The sequence below is a fragment of the Coturnix japonica genome, chromosome 17 (genome assembly GCF_054131305.1).
Source record: "Coturnix japonica strain WE chromosome 17, WE-NBRP24, whole genome shotgun sequence".
In the NCBI taxonomy this organism is placed as follows: domain Eukaryota; kingdom Metazoa; phylum Chordata; class Aves; order Galliformes; family Phasianidae; genus Coturnix; species Coturnix japonica.
This window is the reverse complement of record NC_140679.1, coordinates 15,467,931-15,486,113: the sequence shown is the minus strand read 5'-3', so window position 1 is coordinate 15,486,113 and position 18,183 is coordinate 15,467,931. Positions and strand designations below refer to the sequence as shown.

The window sequence follows — 18,183 nt, the reverse complement described above, 5'->3', positions numbered from 1 at the left end:
CACATCTTGCTTTCACTCCCTCAGATAACAGAGAAACGAGCCAACTTTGGCAGCTGTTTCCTCTGGTTTTGTTCTTACAAACTCAGAAGAAAAAGCACAAATTATCAGAAAGGTCCCCCAAATGTTAGTAACATCTCGGCAAATCAGATCTGATATTCCCAGTGAAGTGGGGTGTAGCTCATAAAGCGAGCTGGTGTTTTGCTCTGTTTTCATTTCTTGTCCATCCAACACAGAAGGTCTTTGCCCAAGCATCTGTGAGTTTGGCTGTTCCCTTCCTGGAGCAGCAAAAATATCAGTTTGAAAAGAGTCTGACGATCAGTTCCATCTAGCCAAGAAGATGGAATGGTAAATTATGTTCCTAGCCAAAAGAATGCATGCATTGCAATCAATAACGTCAAGAGAGTATTCTTCCCTTTTGGGCATTGGTACAAATCCATTTTAAAAAGAGAAAATATTTTCAACCCCGGGCAGTCACTTCATTTCCCCCAAAAGATCCTTGTCAATGATCCAAAACAGCTCCTGAAGGACAAAGCAAAGCAACCCATAACAAATGCCGTGCAAGGAGGACATCACCTGTCCTTACAGGGTGAATCAGTCCCTTCCATCAGGAGCTATGCCTGGCTATGCAGCACACTGAGCACATCACGAGCACCACCCTGATGGAGCAGCAGGCTGCTGCTGATGCCCTGGGAACACAGCAACTTGAGCTTCATGTTTCTTCCATGGTAAACACAGGATTTCTTTCCTCAAGCATCATTTCTAACCTCACCGTTTAACAGAGACCACGGGTTTGTTATCATAAATCCTCCAGGGGCAGAGAAAGGCTTTCGCTGCTAAGTGCCAGCAGCTAACAAGGCCAAGGAATTCTCAGGGAACATTAAGTTTTCCAGACGCAGGAGCTGAACGTATCTTAAGGCTGAAAGGCTGCCTGTTTAACCACGTGAATAATCCCAGAACACGCTGGGCATCCAGGAGGGTGAGCGTATGGAGGGATAATCAAGCAAAAACTTTAATTATGGCTTTGTTAGCATCGGTACTTACCACCTATGCAGCCCTGTTCCTCCTGCTCTCCCCATCTGAATCTCAAGAAGCTGAAGCCACACAACTGTGAAGAGCCAAAGCCGACGTGCAGAGCAGCTCTGGGTCTCAGCTGCCAACTCCACGCATCCCTCCGACTCCTGATGCATACACAAGCAAGGTTCAAACTCTGCTTCAGACACCGGTCTGCAGAGAGAACCTTCACTTCTCCCAAGTGAATATTAAGCAGCAGCAGAAGGCAGGCACTGTTCTGCCCAGGTGACCCCAGGACAGCAGCTCAGCAGCCAGCTCTGATCCTTCTGGGCATGGCCACAAAGTACAGCCTTGCTACTGACCAGAGGACAGCTATGCCTCCTCAGTAATTATACATAGTAATGAAACTTAACAGCAAGAAGAAAGAAGGAATCAGTAGAAATTTGCTTTCTATAAACCTAAATCAAAGGGAAGCATCCAGATGGCACAAATAAGCGATGCAAGTTGGCCTTCACAACAAGTGCAGTGAAAACAAGCCGACAGAACAGGTTAATAAGGAATGCAACTCTCAGATGTGCTGTATGATGAAAACAGCCTGAAACAAAAAACAGCTTCTGATGATGAAGATCTCTCTAAAAAGACTCCAGTATTGATTCACATCATACCCAATTCTCTGTTCACTTGCACCTTCTGTGAATGCTGAACACCAAGCAGGGATGAGGTGAACAATGCAGATAAATGCTGGTGTTTAGCAGGAGATCTCAGCTCCAGGAATGCTGGATGTGCTGGAGGCAAAAAGCCTCAATCCCAACAGCATCACAGCTTTCACTTTGCATCAGCAACTTCTGCTTCTACACCCCTGCTCTGCTACCAACACAAGGACTGCAAACAACTCCAGCACGAGGCTGACATGCACGTGGATGGGTGACAACAGCAACCAAACAGATCAAATGGAAATATTTCTCCTCCTCCCACATCCTTTAATTCCACCATAGCAGCAGTAATCAGCTGCAGGACTGTGTATTACAAAGTAAGGGGAAGATGTCAGGGCAATTACCTTTGGACAGCAGAAGCCTTTATGTCTTCTGAACAGTTTTGAGTCTGCAAACAGACAATTACACTCACTATGAAAAAAGCCCAGCCGTCAGCAGCCTTGTGCCACACCAAGACACAACTATGAAGAGACTGAAGGGAGTCAGCCCACCCTCTGCTGCCCAACAGGAGAGTAATGAATTAGAGTCAATGGGCACTGCAGATTTGTCAATTTTCTATTTGAGCCTGCAAGTAATAGCGCTTCACAATTTCATTGTATCTTCAATGATCTAGTAAGATTGTATCATCTCCTGTAGTCTTTCATTAATTCTGATAAAAGAGAAATACGCATTGACTGGAGAGGATGCTTTGCCTGAGAAACTCTCAAGGTCAGACATTAAAGTGAAATAAAATAATTCCTTGACCTGGAGACTCAATGCATCCAAAAAAGCCTCCCTAAGGGAGGAAGGCACTTAAAGGCACAGATGTTTGTTTTGTGCTTTGAGTCCTTCCCCATCCCAGCAAACAGGCCCTCCAAGGGGGGAGGGTTAAGTATTCTACAGTTAAAACTTCCACAAATAAAACCAGGCCATTTTACAGATGGAAATAAGCAATAACCAACAGCTGATGACACACTGCCATGCCTAAGGCAGCTCCCACCTCACCCATGTATTTTACCTGGAACACCAGTTCTGGGCACTGCAGGATCTACATAAAGATGACCACATTCAGACCTCACAACACTCTGCTTCTGTCATCTGAATGCTATTAACACTCAGCCTGAAGTTCTTGTGTTCAAGAAACATTCAGATGTTGTACTACAGGACACGCTCTAGCGGGAAAATATTGGTGGTAGGCGGAGTCTTAATTAAATCTATTAGATGTTACCTAATTATAGAAAATCCTTCTACGCTCAGCTTACTTTAATAAGAAGCAAGAGTCATTGTCAAGGATTTCTAGTAGATTTTTACCCATAAACACCATTAATCAGCAGTTTAGTGGGAAAACAAACCACTCACAGTTCAGATAACAGTGAGGCTTTAAGGCTGAGCCACAGAGAGCCCCTGCACCGAGCACACAGCACGAACAGCCATATCTGGAGACAATCCCAGTCCAAAAATCCCCCTGCCCCAATTCCATCATCAGCTTTTTACCACCCATCACAATAATATGACCTAATAGAAATGCAGAGAACACAAACAGCCCCAAATGCTGCTGCATTCACCCCATCAGCTCTCCGAAACTTGAAGATTTTGTTGCATCCATTATCCCACAAACACTCAGTGATTCCCCACAGCATCAGGAACACTGCACACAGGGCATGATACAAGAACCATCAGCGTTCTGTGGTCACAATCCCTAGGAATTTAATATGAAATGACCAAAAGAATCTGCTAAAGGGAGAAGGGAGATAGGATCCTGGAGCTAAGGATGACAGTAGGATTTAGCTGCCCCTCCTTATTCCTCTTATCTTTGCCCTCAGTAAAGCAGTACAGTCCCCTCGCAGACATGAGCTGACTACAAAGGACCACGGCACAGGACCAAAGGTGACTCCACAGATTCTTAACACCCATTTGTGTGCAGCTGGACAGCAAATTCAGCATCTCCAGGAATTCATTCCCCACTCTGAGCTCCAGCAAACCCTACACCAATGTGGGCAGAGATGACCAAGAAAAACAGCTATCTGTTGGATCCGCAAACAGGTCATGCTGTGGGTAACTCGCCTCTTATCACCACTATCTGACACTTGTAAGATCAAACAAAGTATTTTATCTTGCAGCCTATTAAATATGGCCAAAGAGATGTGTTATAACTACATATTACTGACATTCTTCCCCTCAAGAAAGCACTGCACATCCCAGCCCTTTGCCTTTCCTAAGAGTTTGCAGAAGGAAGAGTACAAATCTCATTGATCAGAGCTATTCTGAGTGTAAACTCCATGTCTTCCATCACAACAAACAGGACTATGCACGTCAAACAGCTGACTTACCAAACACACTGCAAACATGCTTTCCCGTCATCTTAATTACTTGAAGTCTTAGGCCTGCACTAAGTTAGCGACTAATTGAAGATCTCTGCATTAATTACAAATTATCAGCACCAGATGAAAACGTTTGAAGGCGGCACGCGGCCTCACTTTGCTACTTCTTTCTTTCTTGTCAGCTACTGTCTGGTTATGTCACGTAACCACAGTCAGATATGAAGAGGTGCAAAGCGGCTCCCAAACCCCACAGCAATCTGGAGATCCAAAAATAACTGCAAATATTCAAATTTCAGTCAGGTCTCTGCTGAGCTGCTAAGCCCAGCACGGTGGGAAAGCAATCAGGAAAGGAACCTGATTGGAGCATCCCCTGCACAATGACAATCAGTGCAGCACAATGGGAATTCACAAGAAGTATTCTTGAGCAACTGCAGTTCTCAGATCCAACCTCCAGCAGCAGCTCAGGGACTCAAAGGATTCAAAGGATGGGAGTTTGGGACAGCTTGGGCTGATGAGCACATACAGGAAAGCCACATCTGGCCCCAAAAAGAAGTGACAAATCGTATCTAATGGTTGAGAACACAGCTCTCCTATACGAGCCAAGGATAAAAATCCAGTTCCCCACATTCTTAGGATCCAAACAAGATTCTGCCTTGCTTGCAGTGCTTTCACTGCTAAAAGCCGAGGCACAATGTGGAGAAAAAGCAGAATCATTTAAGAGGCTGAAGAAGGAAGGGCTCTAAGGCAAGCTCCCGTTTTATCAACCACAGCAAAGTCATACAAGAGATGGTAAGATCCCTGCACGTCTAAATTAAGATACTGAAACCCATTTAATATTCACATACTCATCACAAACACGCAGCGCAAATTCCCTAATATACAGTAAAGCAGTTTATTAGCAAATGTCTCATTGGATTAAGTCTGCTCTTATTCTATTAGGGAACTTTCACACCACATTAAATTGCAAGACAACAGGGTGTTCACCAGCACACGATGAAGGCAATTTTTAACCCTTCCTTAGAAGGCACAGGCAAAAGGCATAGATGTGACACTGAGACATCAGATCGGGGGACTCTTAGCAATATATGCCTTAAGTGGAACTCCAAGGTTTTGAGAGAATGTGAGCATCCTTCATCCCTCAGCACACCAACACATAAGCCACTCATTTATACCCAAGATCACTCAGTTCTTCCCAGTCAAGACCTACTGAAATAAATCAGCGATGCTCAACAATACAAGCTTCAGTGGGAGAAGCAGGGAGGCACAGTTCCTGTCTTTGTTGGCTGTTTTGTTGATAGGCCTTGAACAACAGTGAACAAAGCAGTTACCTTCACTATAGAAACAGCTTTTCTTTCCCTTTTGTATGCTTGCTTACAGCTTATTATGGCTCACCTCCCGGTAGCACCAGCTTTGATGAATGATGTGTGGTCATCCATCTTCAGGTGCTGCACTTCAGTGATGAATAGAATACATTTGGAAAGCAGTCCAAGAAAAAAAAAAATTGATAGCCAAAGGGGACAAAAAAAGAAAGAAGAAAAAAGTCCAATGTTGGGCAACGGCTTCAGAACTTAATGAAGTAAGATGGATGTATGAGAAAATATGAGCTGAACAAAGAGATCAGACAGCAAACAGCACAGAGGAGCAAGATCCAGGTCTTGCAATCACTAATCTAGAAACATGCAGGAGAAGAACACAAGTGTCCATCATGTATGAGCCCACACCTCATTTACTACTATAAGCCCTCTGTAAGAGCTGTCAGTTCTCTAGAAAACCTCAACAATCCCTTTTTCTGCTCATTTCCCTTCCCTCCATGGTTCACCGCTACCTGAAAGCATCATCCACTCATTAGAGATGAAATGCTCACATTGCTTTGTGCTCCTGCATCTTGTACGTGCTTCAAGTTGTGCAAAACATTCATTGGTGATGCAGAGGGAGGACATGATTTGTCTCCTGCAACACCACACATTAAAAGGCAGCAGCCAAGCTGCACCTCAGAGGTCTGTTGTACCAATGGACTGTATCACAACACCCTTGCTGGTACTTCTGCCCATAACATATCATGCTTAAGAGTAGCTCAGAGCAATAGCTGGGCACAGTTATTCCATGGTGTCTGATTTACAGTTGTGTTGGAGAAGATACTGAGGTCAAAGAACTCAAATAGTTGGAAGTAATGCCCAGAACCATCCATGTCCAGCATCCAAACAAGGATTCTAACACAGGATGCCACCATTGCTCCTTCATTGAGCACATTACTATCAGATATCAGCAGCAATCAGACACCACATCACACAACAACAGGCATATAGGAGTCATTACTCCTCCAAATGCAGAAAATTGGCATAATGTTTAACAGCTGCTACATAGTAATGCTTTATATGCATAATCAGCCTCTCATTGACTTTCTATTAATTTCAAGATGGTGCCCTGAAGTCTTAGAAATCAAACTCCATGGAGATTCTCCATACTAAACTATCTTACTCAAAGATCCACCAGTTCAGCCAGAAGTGAGAAAATACCACCCCAATCCAGCTGATGGGCCAGCCACATGTTGAGTAATTTGGGTAATTCCCCACAAAACACTGGGTAGAGATGTAAACTGAAACCCACTCCTTATCCATCCTCCCACTCAGAATCTCCTTCAGATTGAAGGAAGCTCCTCTGCACATTAGCTTTGCTTCCCTCTTGCTCCATTTTCTAATTAACTTCTCTGGATATCTAGAATGACTTTTGATAAATCATTACTGTCAGGCATTCAGAGAAACATATCAAACTTTATCAGAGATAAGAAAGCAAAGGAGCTGTAAAGAACTGCTCATGAAGAACCACAGTTTATTGCAGGATATATCAGCAACCTGAATGCATTTAATCCTACTAGCAGAAATAGGAATAGGCTTATAAACATCTCTATCATAGACAATGTACCTTGTTCTCAGGTTCCCCTGCTGAAGGGGTCCATCGTAGATAGATAAGACATCGAAATCTTCCTCTAATGCAAAGGATTGGAAAACAAGCTGTATCCTGTTCTGCTCCTCAGCAGTGATTGTCCAAGTGCAGTTTGCATAATTTGGATATCCATATGGAAAGCCTGGACTCTGTATCGTCCCATTGGGGCCGTGCAAAATGTGACTGCAGTTCTGGGCTGGTGAAAGAGAAGACAAAAGTACAAGTCAAATGGTGCAGAATACAAATTCAGCATCATCACCATCGAAACAGACCACGTAGGATTCTTCCCACTCAACCTGCTTAGGTTGCAGGCTAAACACACAGCAAACATCTCCCAGGCCACATTCATAAGGCACTTCTGTGATTCCACAGCTGAGGCAGAAGCCCCATCCCACATCCACCAACTAAATACTTAAAGCCATCAATTTTCCCTTCCCCAAAGCACTACCTGTGAGCACTCCATCCCAAAGATAAAGATCAACTGCCATGATACACAATTTCCGGATATATGAGACTTTTTTTCCTCTCTCTCAAGGGAAACTAGTACATAAATATGTGCTGGGGACAGCCTAAATGACAAATTCTCCTTAGTGCTTTCCTCTCTTCGCTGCTACTTTACTGGAATGTCTTTTGAGGCACAAATTCACTCATACGAACCTGGATATCTCTTTGCAGCTCTAATGAAATAACCCCTATTTGCCCACACCGAAATGAAACCACAGACAGTTTGCAAGGCAACTGCTGTGAAACCAAAAGCAAAGCTTCACCTTTATCCTATGGCAGCAAACCTGCTGGTCAGTGCTGCTTAAACATGGGTTGGCTTTTCTCATGGGTCCTGCCTTGCTTACCCTGCTTATGCATCACCTGTGCCAGTTGAGTTGAAATGAATCCGACTAGAAATTGCTTCTTTGATTTCTCATTGCTTTTTTTAAAGGCAGCAATGGTGTTTACGCTTCTGAGTGCCAACCAGCTACAGGTAAAGAACTGCAGAGTAAAGCTCATTAAAGCCAATCACAATTAAATTGACCTACTTTGGTGTAAAAATGCTCAGTGAAACTTGTCTCCATAGGATGAAGCTCACACCTTCATGAATCTAAGATGGTTAATCATATTTACTTCCCGGGGACTCTTTTTGTACCCTGTTTATTACATAAGGAAGAGTTACGACAGCCCTATAATCCATGGGGAACTGAAGCTGAGCTAGGCACATCACTCATTAACAAGGCCAGTCTCCAGTACTTTGCATTGCTGCAGCACCTGGCATCTGCCTCTCTCAGTGCAGTTTGTCAATATAAATGAATACAAGAGTGAATCCTTCCCCCCTCCTCCACCTTAGCTCGATCCCCTTGCAGGATGGTGTAAAGCCAACAGCCAACACAGGACTGGGAATGGCACAGAGGGGTAAAATTGGGCTGGGTTTGGTTTAGTGACTCAAAGACTGCCAAAGTCCCATCACTTCCAGCCCCCTAGAACTCAATCACAGCCTCTCCCCTTCACCCAGCCTGGCACACAGTAAGCAATGCGGCAGTTGAATCTCCATCTACTGCACATTATTTTATCTTAATCGTAAGTACATATCATCAGAACAATTTAAGGAAAGTGGGGAATTGAAGAGGCTGCATCTCTCATTTTCCCGATGGCATCAAAGCCACCAGCACTGCATGAAGTTGAGAAAGCAAATTCAAGGTCAGAGATGCTGCGTTCCAAACATTTCCAAGGTCACATGAAATACAAGATTTAAGATCAATATAGATTTATGCTATCCTTGTGTAATTAGTGATTAAAACAAAGAATAATGCCTCCAACCCAGCCAAATCCAAACAAATATGTAAGAGAAAATGAGGACAAGGCTCTATGACATATCCAATCAATCCGCTGAAATAACTTCATGTTCATGATCCTGACCAAGATGTGCCATGCACATAGTTAACAAAACTGCTCATCGCAAAGAAAAATTAGTTCTCCAAAAAGCTGACAATCTGAAAAGCAATATATACTTCATCAACTGTGATAGGAGGGAGCTTCGTTTATATTGGACACTGATGGAAGTCAGCAGGCATAGGAAAAGAGATGCTGGAAGCCCAGGAGAATTTATGCATGCTCTGTAATTTGTTTTCAGGTATGAGTTAGCTCAGCTCAGGCTTGACTGACAAAACCTTATCTGAAGTACATGACAAGGAAACACACCATTTCTCCTCTGAATACTTGCAGAAACAATTCTCTTTATCCCTTTGGCCCAGGAGCACGAACAAACAGAGGTTTACAAGGACGATGCCAGTCGGTGCTGTGCAGTTTAGATGAATTCACCTTTGGCTGTGGACATTTCCCTCACTGCCCCCCACCCCACTGCAGGCTGACACCCACCCAGTGCCCCCCCAGAACAATCCCACATCCCTCTGCTATCTAGGTTAAGAAAAAGGCTCCTTTTCCTAAGGTTTACTGTTCTGAATGATTTACCTGCAAGTGACTGTGCCTTCCTATGTAGCAGACCTCTGGATCTTTCAGACTAGCAGAAATCAGAACTAATCTACCCACAGGCTGCCTTTCATTATCTTGTTCACACAATTCAAGTGAACGCACAGGGAAAGTACCTTCAGACTTCATAAATTAAGCCTTGTTTCCCTAAGCATTCACCTTTTCATAGTTTTAACTTAACCTGCAGTCTTATATCAAAGCCCACAGGGTAATAAATAATGCAGAGGCATTCCATTAACTATAACTTTTAATCAAAAGCCACTGGATTCAAGAACATCATCAAGGGGATGATTAACATCTCTGATAGCCAGTGCCTTTTTTTACTGTGAACGCATGAAATGAAGAACACAAGGGCAAAGAACACACATTTTTATCTGAATCTAGCTCACACCCCTACTGCCAAGTCCCTGAAGGATCACAGCATGGGCCCCAAATCCAAAGCAGGGCACGAGTTCCAGACTACAGCAGACTTGCACAGTACTATGGGGATATCACATCATCCCTGCTTGTACATCTCTCTCCTCAACACTAAGCTAACCTTCTCCCTTGGAAGGAATGGGAAAAAACATAATAAAGCTAAAAAGACTTGTTTTTATGTTTCATGATTGAACCTTGAAAGGGCATACAATCCCAGTAGCATGATCAAAGGAGTTCTGCCCATTTCAAGTAACATCAAAAGCCATTGCAGGGCAAAACTTAAATCACAAGAACATGACAGTGCACGTATGTCTGTCTTACAGCTGCACAGCATCCCTTGACATGTTGAGAAGCCAGAGACTTCAACTGCTGGAAAGAAATGCCTTGTTGGGTTAAGACAAATTGCTGCAGCGAGTACATGGGTCATGGCAGCAGCTGCCAGATCATCCCCCAAGGCTGAAGCTCCCTGTTTCTAACAGGACAGGGCAGCACGGCAGCTGACCTGACACAGGCTGCCCCCTGCCCTGGAACAGCAGGGATTTGGGGCTTCAAGACCTTGTACTTTAAAAGCAGATTGCTATTAAAAGGGGGACCCTAAAAATCACACTACCTGGAACGTAGCTGGTAAGGACTTGAGCTGCACCACAACACACGTCCCAGTTGGGTTATCAGAGACATTACTATGCCATGCTGCCTTCCCCAGGTGCGTGCTCTATCTTTCTCAGTTACTTTAGCAGCACTTACCCCAGCAGATTTATATACCACTTTACTATCTGAAATGCTTACAATCTAAACAGAACCAAAGCTAGAGAACAGGACAGGCCTTTAGCAGAAGATTTGCACCAGTGTTTCAGAGTTGTCACAACCAGCAAAACTACATCATCTCGTGTTAAGGGGCTGCGCTACAGATGAAACATTGTATAAGTAGATAGACAAAATGATGCCAATATACTCTGTTAAAAGCAGCAGGAATACATCTACTTTAATCATCGTCTATGAAAAATCCCTGCTATCAATGCTAAATAATCTAAGCAGTATCAAAGTAAACGGAGAAGTCTCTGTTTATTAAAGATACATAAATGATTTTTTTTTTCCCCCCCTCAGTATTTTGTACCAGCAATCTTACAACACTGTTCTCTTTAAGCTAGCTCAAGTTCAGTGGCTGGAGGCAGATGAGACACACATCCCTCCATACACATCTGATCCAACATAGATGTTGGATAGATATGTTGGATATCTATGTGAGCATAGATGCAATGTCAAACAACATTCCCAGTAGGAGTAAAGTAGATCTTTGCCCAGATGATGCTGATGAGGAACCTGAGTTACTGAACTACCAACTGGTCCACAAAGCAGCACCTGCTAGTCAAATTCCAGCTTTCACCATCTTCCTTGGAAACAAGGTGACAAAGAGCATCACAATGACTGCTTCATCTGGAAACGTGAGTAGAACAAAGTAGAGGAATGGGTCTGCCTGCAGCACAACAGGAGAGATTGTTTCCACGCTCTACTGACCCCCAGAGATGGCATCCAGCCAGGCAGTTTGATGCAAAGAGTGTATATAGAAAAAAGGAAACCCTGAACCTTTTAACAATAAACAAAGAGTAGGAATCCCATCAGTAAAGGCAGTGCACTATAGCTGAGCCAGGGAGCAGGGCTTGGCTTCATTCACAGCTACTGCTGAGGATGTGCCATGCTGTATTGCTGCATATTGGTGTGAAACCAGAGCAAGGGACTCTGTGTAAGAATCCTTTGTGATCTCCTGATGAAACTGAGAAACACACAAACCACCCGTTATGGGACATCACCTGCTCAGCTGAGTGCTATCAGTTATCCCAAATTCAGCCCCAGCGGCCCCTTCTCAAGGGATGCAATTTTCTCCCTTCAAAACTTTCCCTTTCAAGATCATCTCTTAATCAATTCTGACTGCTCCCTGAGCACCACCACTCCTCTACGTTGCCATTGTCAGCATAATAATCACCCCAAGCACTTCTACATTTATTTCCATCTTCAAAGCCCTCCTCAACCATTAACCAATTAATGCATATCCTCCTCACGCTGCCTCCAGAGCCAGGTTCTCCCACCACTTCCCTTCATGGCTTTTTGGTTGCCCAGATATCCTTTACAAACACCGCAGCCAGTCTCACACTGCTCAGGTTTGTGTCATTCTCCTGTTCTACACCTGACAGCTCAGCTCATCCCTGATGTGGAAACCCAACAACAAGGAAACCAACCTGTCAAAAGCATCTGCACAAAACCCAGGCTCCACTCACAGGCTGAATTTCTACTCCCTGATTTATACGGTGCTAATCATGAGCTCTAAAACCAAATTTCCAATCTCTATTTCAATTCTTTGCCAGTGAAAGGATACATGAATCTTAACAGGCAATCCACGGTGCTCAATTAGGATTCCTTTATCTACAAAAAAAAGGGGGTAAGAAAGGTGAAATAATATTCAGTGTGAAATCCATCTCACAAATCACACCGTGGGCCTCATTTAAAGATCTTCTTACGATAGATTTGCATCAGTTTCCATTCCTCCTTTTGCCAAACCCACATCACCATGAGAAGACCTGCAGTACCTGGGCTGTTATTTGCCTTATCAGACATCAGAGCAACCTGGTTATGTTTTCATCTGCCTGTAATTCCCTGGAAAGCCAAGAGCTGCACCAATCTGTGGTAATTGCAGGGCAGCCACTGGTCCTTTCCAGCACCAGGAGCTCAGAAAGAAAGGAGACAGAAGTTCTGAAGAAGGAAATGACACAGAACAGACTTCAAATACTCAGCTAAAGCCATAACCAGCAAGTTAGCTGTCAGTAGTGACCAAGATCTTACTACGCCTCTGGATAAAGAAATAAAAAGCCCTCATCATGAATAAGCACATACTCCACTTCATTCTTCCACTGCACTCAATAGAGAAATGCGCTTCACATTTACAAGTGCATTGAGATCTTCCAACAAAACGCACTGCCAGGCGTTTGCATTGTAACAGCTTGCTCTTCTGTTATTGTATTTGAATTACAAAAAGCAGCAAACAGAAGGCAATTTCTCTCGGGAATTTTTGTTGGGATATAAATCCATTTGTGTATTTGATTCTGTTAACAGCACTTTCACAATCGCATCCTTTAAGTAGAGCTGCACTTTGTATTTACTACCAAAAGCCTACTTGTCACCTTGAGCAATCAATGAAAGTCACCAGAAGCCCACGCTGCACAGACTTGACAATTCACTTAGCCAAAGGAGCCAAAAATCCACCCAAAAACCAGGAGTGGTGCCACAGACTAATGAAGAAACAGCAACAAAAGGTCCCTCATGAATCAGATGCAGAAGAAAAAGCGACCACTTGAAACACTTCAATTATATCCAGAGTTTCATGCCTTTCACATAGACTTTCCATATCCACACATAACAACCAATCTACACTCTGAAAGTGAAAGTGATACCAGGCTTCTTTTTCTCTTGTTCTGACCCAATTTGGAAAGGTTCTCATTTAAGCCCCAATATGAGACACTCAATGTACGATCCCCAAAGCACCTCCATACAGTTGTTGTGTTCCACAGCCTCCATCCACACTAAGTGCCAAAGCCTCAGAGCTGATTTCCAGTACATTGTACTATTTTATTTTTCTTTCTGCTTGTCCGTTCATTTAAAAACTCATTTTCACCCTCGGACTTTCTATTTAATCTTAGTTTTCAATCCCAAAAGCAGATCAATACCTTTCTTCTTCAATCTACATAGCTCTCAATCAAAGAGTTAACAAGGGGTGAATTGCATCGACTTGTAGGCTCAAATTGGGTGGGTTTTTTTGGGGGGTAAGAAATCTCATTTGCTAAATGCGGGCATGGAAAAGGAAAAAAACCTGCCCATATAACAGCCCTTGGCATTAGGTTAAAAAAAAAAGAGGTTATAATTTGTTCCCTAGTTTAAGCCTATCGCAGCACTCAGTAGGAACAAATGACAGACCCTCCCATAAAACATCATTTTCTGGAGCACTTTAAATGCAGTGAATTAACTCGCTGTTGCTAAGCTGACTTCCATCAGTTAGAATTGGCTATTTATGAAGAGATGATGACAGCACAGGCTTGCAGGACCATTTCTGATGCCCTAATTCTTGATAAAGGTACAGCAAGCAACACCACTTCCCAGCAATGAAAGACCCACGGGTCTGAGACACCTGCATGGAGCTACTACAGCCGTCTTCACTATGAAGGCCCAAGAAATTCATTCAACAAAAGCCACACAAACCACGAGGTTTCACTGTGCTTTACCTCCAGGCTTTAAAGCAAAACACAGGGACCATTTCACACATTGTTCCCTCAACAAATGTGTACCTGCCAGGTTGTTTTCTTAGATGTATTTTCATTAAGACACCCTGCCAAAACACTGCAGCTCCAACACAGTTGTGCTTTGCCATCATCTTTCAAGATGATGAGAGTCAGCACAGCTTCTAGAAGCAGAGTTGGAGCCCTCGGGGAAAGGGAGAACCCTGCAGAGGATTCAGCCTCTTCTCAGCGCATCCCAGGACTGGTTCCTATGAAGGCTGTGTTAAATCCAGCTTTAGAAGAAATCCCAACAGGGACCAGTTCCCTGCTCTTCAAAAACTCATTATTTCAGCAAGTAGATGCTACTTTTTCTCTGTTAACAACGAGGTTTTTCAAGTGGTGCTTAACTTTAATGGAAACAGAGCAGGATTGTGGCTAACAGATGCACAGAGTCCACAACCAGCATCTAACCTTCCCATAACAGAGACAAAAACACAATCGAGGGATATAAACAATATGCTGCACGATGCAGGTAGCATCTTGTAAAATGACACTGGCTTTGGGAAAGCTCATTACACTTCTGAGGAAACAGATTTCTTCTTTTTGGAAGGATAGATGGTTTTTCTTAGTATCATTATTCAGTGTATCCAATGGGACAGGAAGACTGAATTAAGTGTCTTTGTTGCAGAAGAAACGAGCTGCCATTTTCTGCACCTCCAGCTTGGCAATGGCTGCTCAATGAGCATCACATCAAGCGCCTACCTGACAAAGGACCAGATCCTCCCTGGCCCTGTAGCAAAGAGAGGAGGAAAGAATCCTGCTGAACATCATGGGGTGACAGAAACGTGAAGGAGGAATGGCTGAGGAAAAGAATTCCCTTTACAAGCCATTAGGTCTCAAGCTTGGGAACACAAAAAATGCACAAATGTGGACATATATACATGCCAATGACCATGCAAGTAATACAGCACAGCCTATAGGAAGAGCCAAGCTGCATTACACTCCTGACTTTTTGCCACGAGTACTTTATTTCTTGAAGTACAGCAGCAAACAGACAACCTTCACCTTCACGTCATTCCCAATTAATCCCAAATTGTACGTGAAATGATTGAATTCGCTCCGTGCAATCAAGGGAGAGAACCAAGAGCATCGAAACCTGTGAGGCTAATCAACACAGCGCAATTTGTATCTGCAGAAAGCCTATTGCAAACATAGCCACATCTCTCCGCAGAATAAATCTGTAAATCATTTCAGCATTCTGCAGATTTTACTCATACCCAATTGGAAGTGAAACAGAAGGACAACGGCTCACACCCTCAAGGACTTCCAAGAGCCAACAGCCATGGAGAAGAGCTGGAACTGGGCTGCAATGACTCCTCCAAGTAGAGAAGGAACACAAACAGAAGAGCACTGAACCATAAGATCCCCAGCAATGGGCATCTCTCCAGCTATCAGTTCACCTTTCCCATCTCCCTATTGCAATGCTCTTGCATCTCCTACAGCACCTGGTTCCGGATGCAGGTGAGGCCATTATTACCAAGGGCAAGGAGATTCCTCCATGGTCCACATCTGAGCTGGCAGCCTCAGAAACAGCTCAATTCCCATGTCTATAAGCAACACTTGTGGAACAAAGGCAGGAGGATGGAACCTAAATGAAGCCATTTCATTAGGACAAAACACACTTAGCATTCCAGAGTGCTAGCACAAGCCAGAGGCCAAAGGAACCAATCTTCTCTTTTTTTCGTTTTTAAATGTCCTGGATAAAGACACCTTTATTGATATTCATTGTTGCTTTATCTGCCTTGAAATGGGAACTGCAGACATTTTGATAAATGGATTGAGAAATTGTTCTGTTTCAGTGTAACTACAGCAAAATGCCTTCACGTTTGCTCGTGCAGATACAGCTCAGACCTCATCCTTAGGGACAAGACACCTCATAAACATCTCCTTTCTCAGGAGGCCCAGTCAAAGGTACATATGAGTACAAAGCTGTTCTCTGCTGGTGCTGGTTGCCCCATCACACATTAATTACCCTTTAGACACTGCATTGCTGTCTCATTGCATGGGTGTCACAGAACACCCCAAGTTGGAAGGGACCCGTAAGTCCTTTAAAGTGACCTTCCCCTTCTTTGCACTCAATAACATAGAGAGATTTTTTCTTTTTTTAATTACTTTTTTATCACACATCTCCCTGGCAACCAATGCTGCTCTGGACCTCACAATTGCAAATCTTCCTGCAATTCCATGAGAGCCATAGCTCACCACATCACCCTGCTGCACAATTATATGGGCCCCACAGTCATAACCAGCAGCTGTAGGGCTCCCATAGCCCCTGTTCCTCCTCCCCCCAGCAGTGGCATACAGTGCATCATGGCAGCAATGCCTGCACCTCAAAGACAGAGCATCACTGCAGTCACTCCTACAACAGGCTGAAGGAAGAGACATAGCTCAGACTGGGAAGAAAAAAGGAACACCATATTCAGTCCACTGTGAAGCAACGTAAGAAAGCCACAAGTCAAAAAACCCTCTGATCCACTTCCACACAGGGCAGGTAAAAGGAAAATGCACACAGGCTCACTGCAGCATGTTATCTCCATCCTGACCGTGTCCATGGTAGCAAAGACTGAAACGGAGTTAATTTGATTTCTTTAATCAATGGGATTTTCCCAGTTACACATTAACCACTATCAGATCAGTCAGCCACTGCATAGCATGGCAGAGGCATATTTATTTTGCAGATTACTGCACTGCATCATGTTTATAGCAAGTAAAGTACATTGATTTCCATAATTGCACTGTACTTCACTCCTCCAGAAACACTGTGTAAACAGACACTATGAGGGCTACCAGCACCAGAGCACTGGGGTTTTTGCTTGCATCTCTATCTTGATTTCTTTGAAAGCAGTTTAAGTACCTACATCTTAAAGTCCCCCTTTGTCCCTGAAAACAGATCAATGAGGCAGTTGTTCCTGTTTAGGAAAAAGCATTCTCTACAGCAGGAATACAACCTATTGAATATGCTACCAACAGCTCAGCTACACCTTAAGCCTTGAATCACCTTGGCAAACACATCTCCACTGGGATCTATGGCAGACTGCCTGGATCACGTTTCCTGCACCCATTCTGACAGATGCATCCTTTTGACAGGAACTCATAGACAACTGGAAGGCAGCCACCGAGGATCAACAGAGCAGACATCCACCTCTGTACCACTGCAGGCTGCATGGGCTGGGAACCATCAGCCAGCTGAATACAGAATTTCCTTAGGAGCTATGTGACATGACAGACCGGCTCTGCGGCAAGGAAAGCTTGAGCCTGGATGTTCTTCAGCAGCACTGAGTGATGGGCAATGGGGAAATCACATAGCAAAGGAAAGTCTCCCGTACCCCAAATGATGAACTCAATCAGCATGAAGAATGAGAAGGCAAAGAATGAGTGAGATTGATTGCTAAGGGTCACATAGCGAGGCAGCACCACACACTGCAGTGCTCCCAGTAAGGGTTCCTTCCCCTGCACACCTCTACCTGTTGTATGGGCACTTGCTTCCATGTAGAAGGCCATGATAAATGCAGACACTCTTCAGGAAGACCTCACCAGAGCACCAACCTCCATGAAGAGGTAAGAAAACAAGTTCAATGTGCTCCATTCAAACCAGAGTGCCACAGCTGTCCAGGTACACATGGACAGGCACACAGCAAGGGAAGGATTGGGCCAATCCTACACAACTGAGGATCACCCCCATGTCACCCCACTGTGACACACTGAAAGCATCCTGCCCAGGCCAAGCATCTCCTCCTCTGTGGTCCCAAAGGCAAGGAGAGCATTGCAACACAAAGCCATCTGTTAAACCCACCCTCCCCAGGCCAGTCTGATCCCAAGCAAAGAGCTGCAACCTCTACACGTCTGCCAGAACCACCTCCATCTCCTGTGACAAAAGGCATCAGCAAGACGTGAATGAGTAAGTGGGAATCATTCATTCCATTTAGCACTGCTATCTACACTGCCTCAACGCTGGTAGTAGGACTCATACCAAAATGACATGCTCAGCTACTATCATCATAT

General features: G+C 44.0%; 1 protein-coding gene across 4 annotated transcripts in view; it reads right to left on the bottom strand.

The window, feature by feature from the left end:
* The window catches only part of CSMD2 (CUB and Sushi multiple domains 2), a 211,829-nt gene that overhangs the window by 165,808 nt on the left and 27,838 nt on the right, over positions 1–18,183 (bottom strand). For all 4 annotated transcript variants that reach the window (XM_085518154.1, XM_085518153.1, XM_085518155.1 and 1 more), the window contains exon 3: positions 6,947–7,163. In XM_085518154.1, the coding sequence (XP_085374280.1) occupies positions 6,947–7,163 (217 nt within the window). The remainder of the gene's footprint in view (positions 1–6,946; positions 7,164–18,183) is intronic.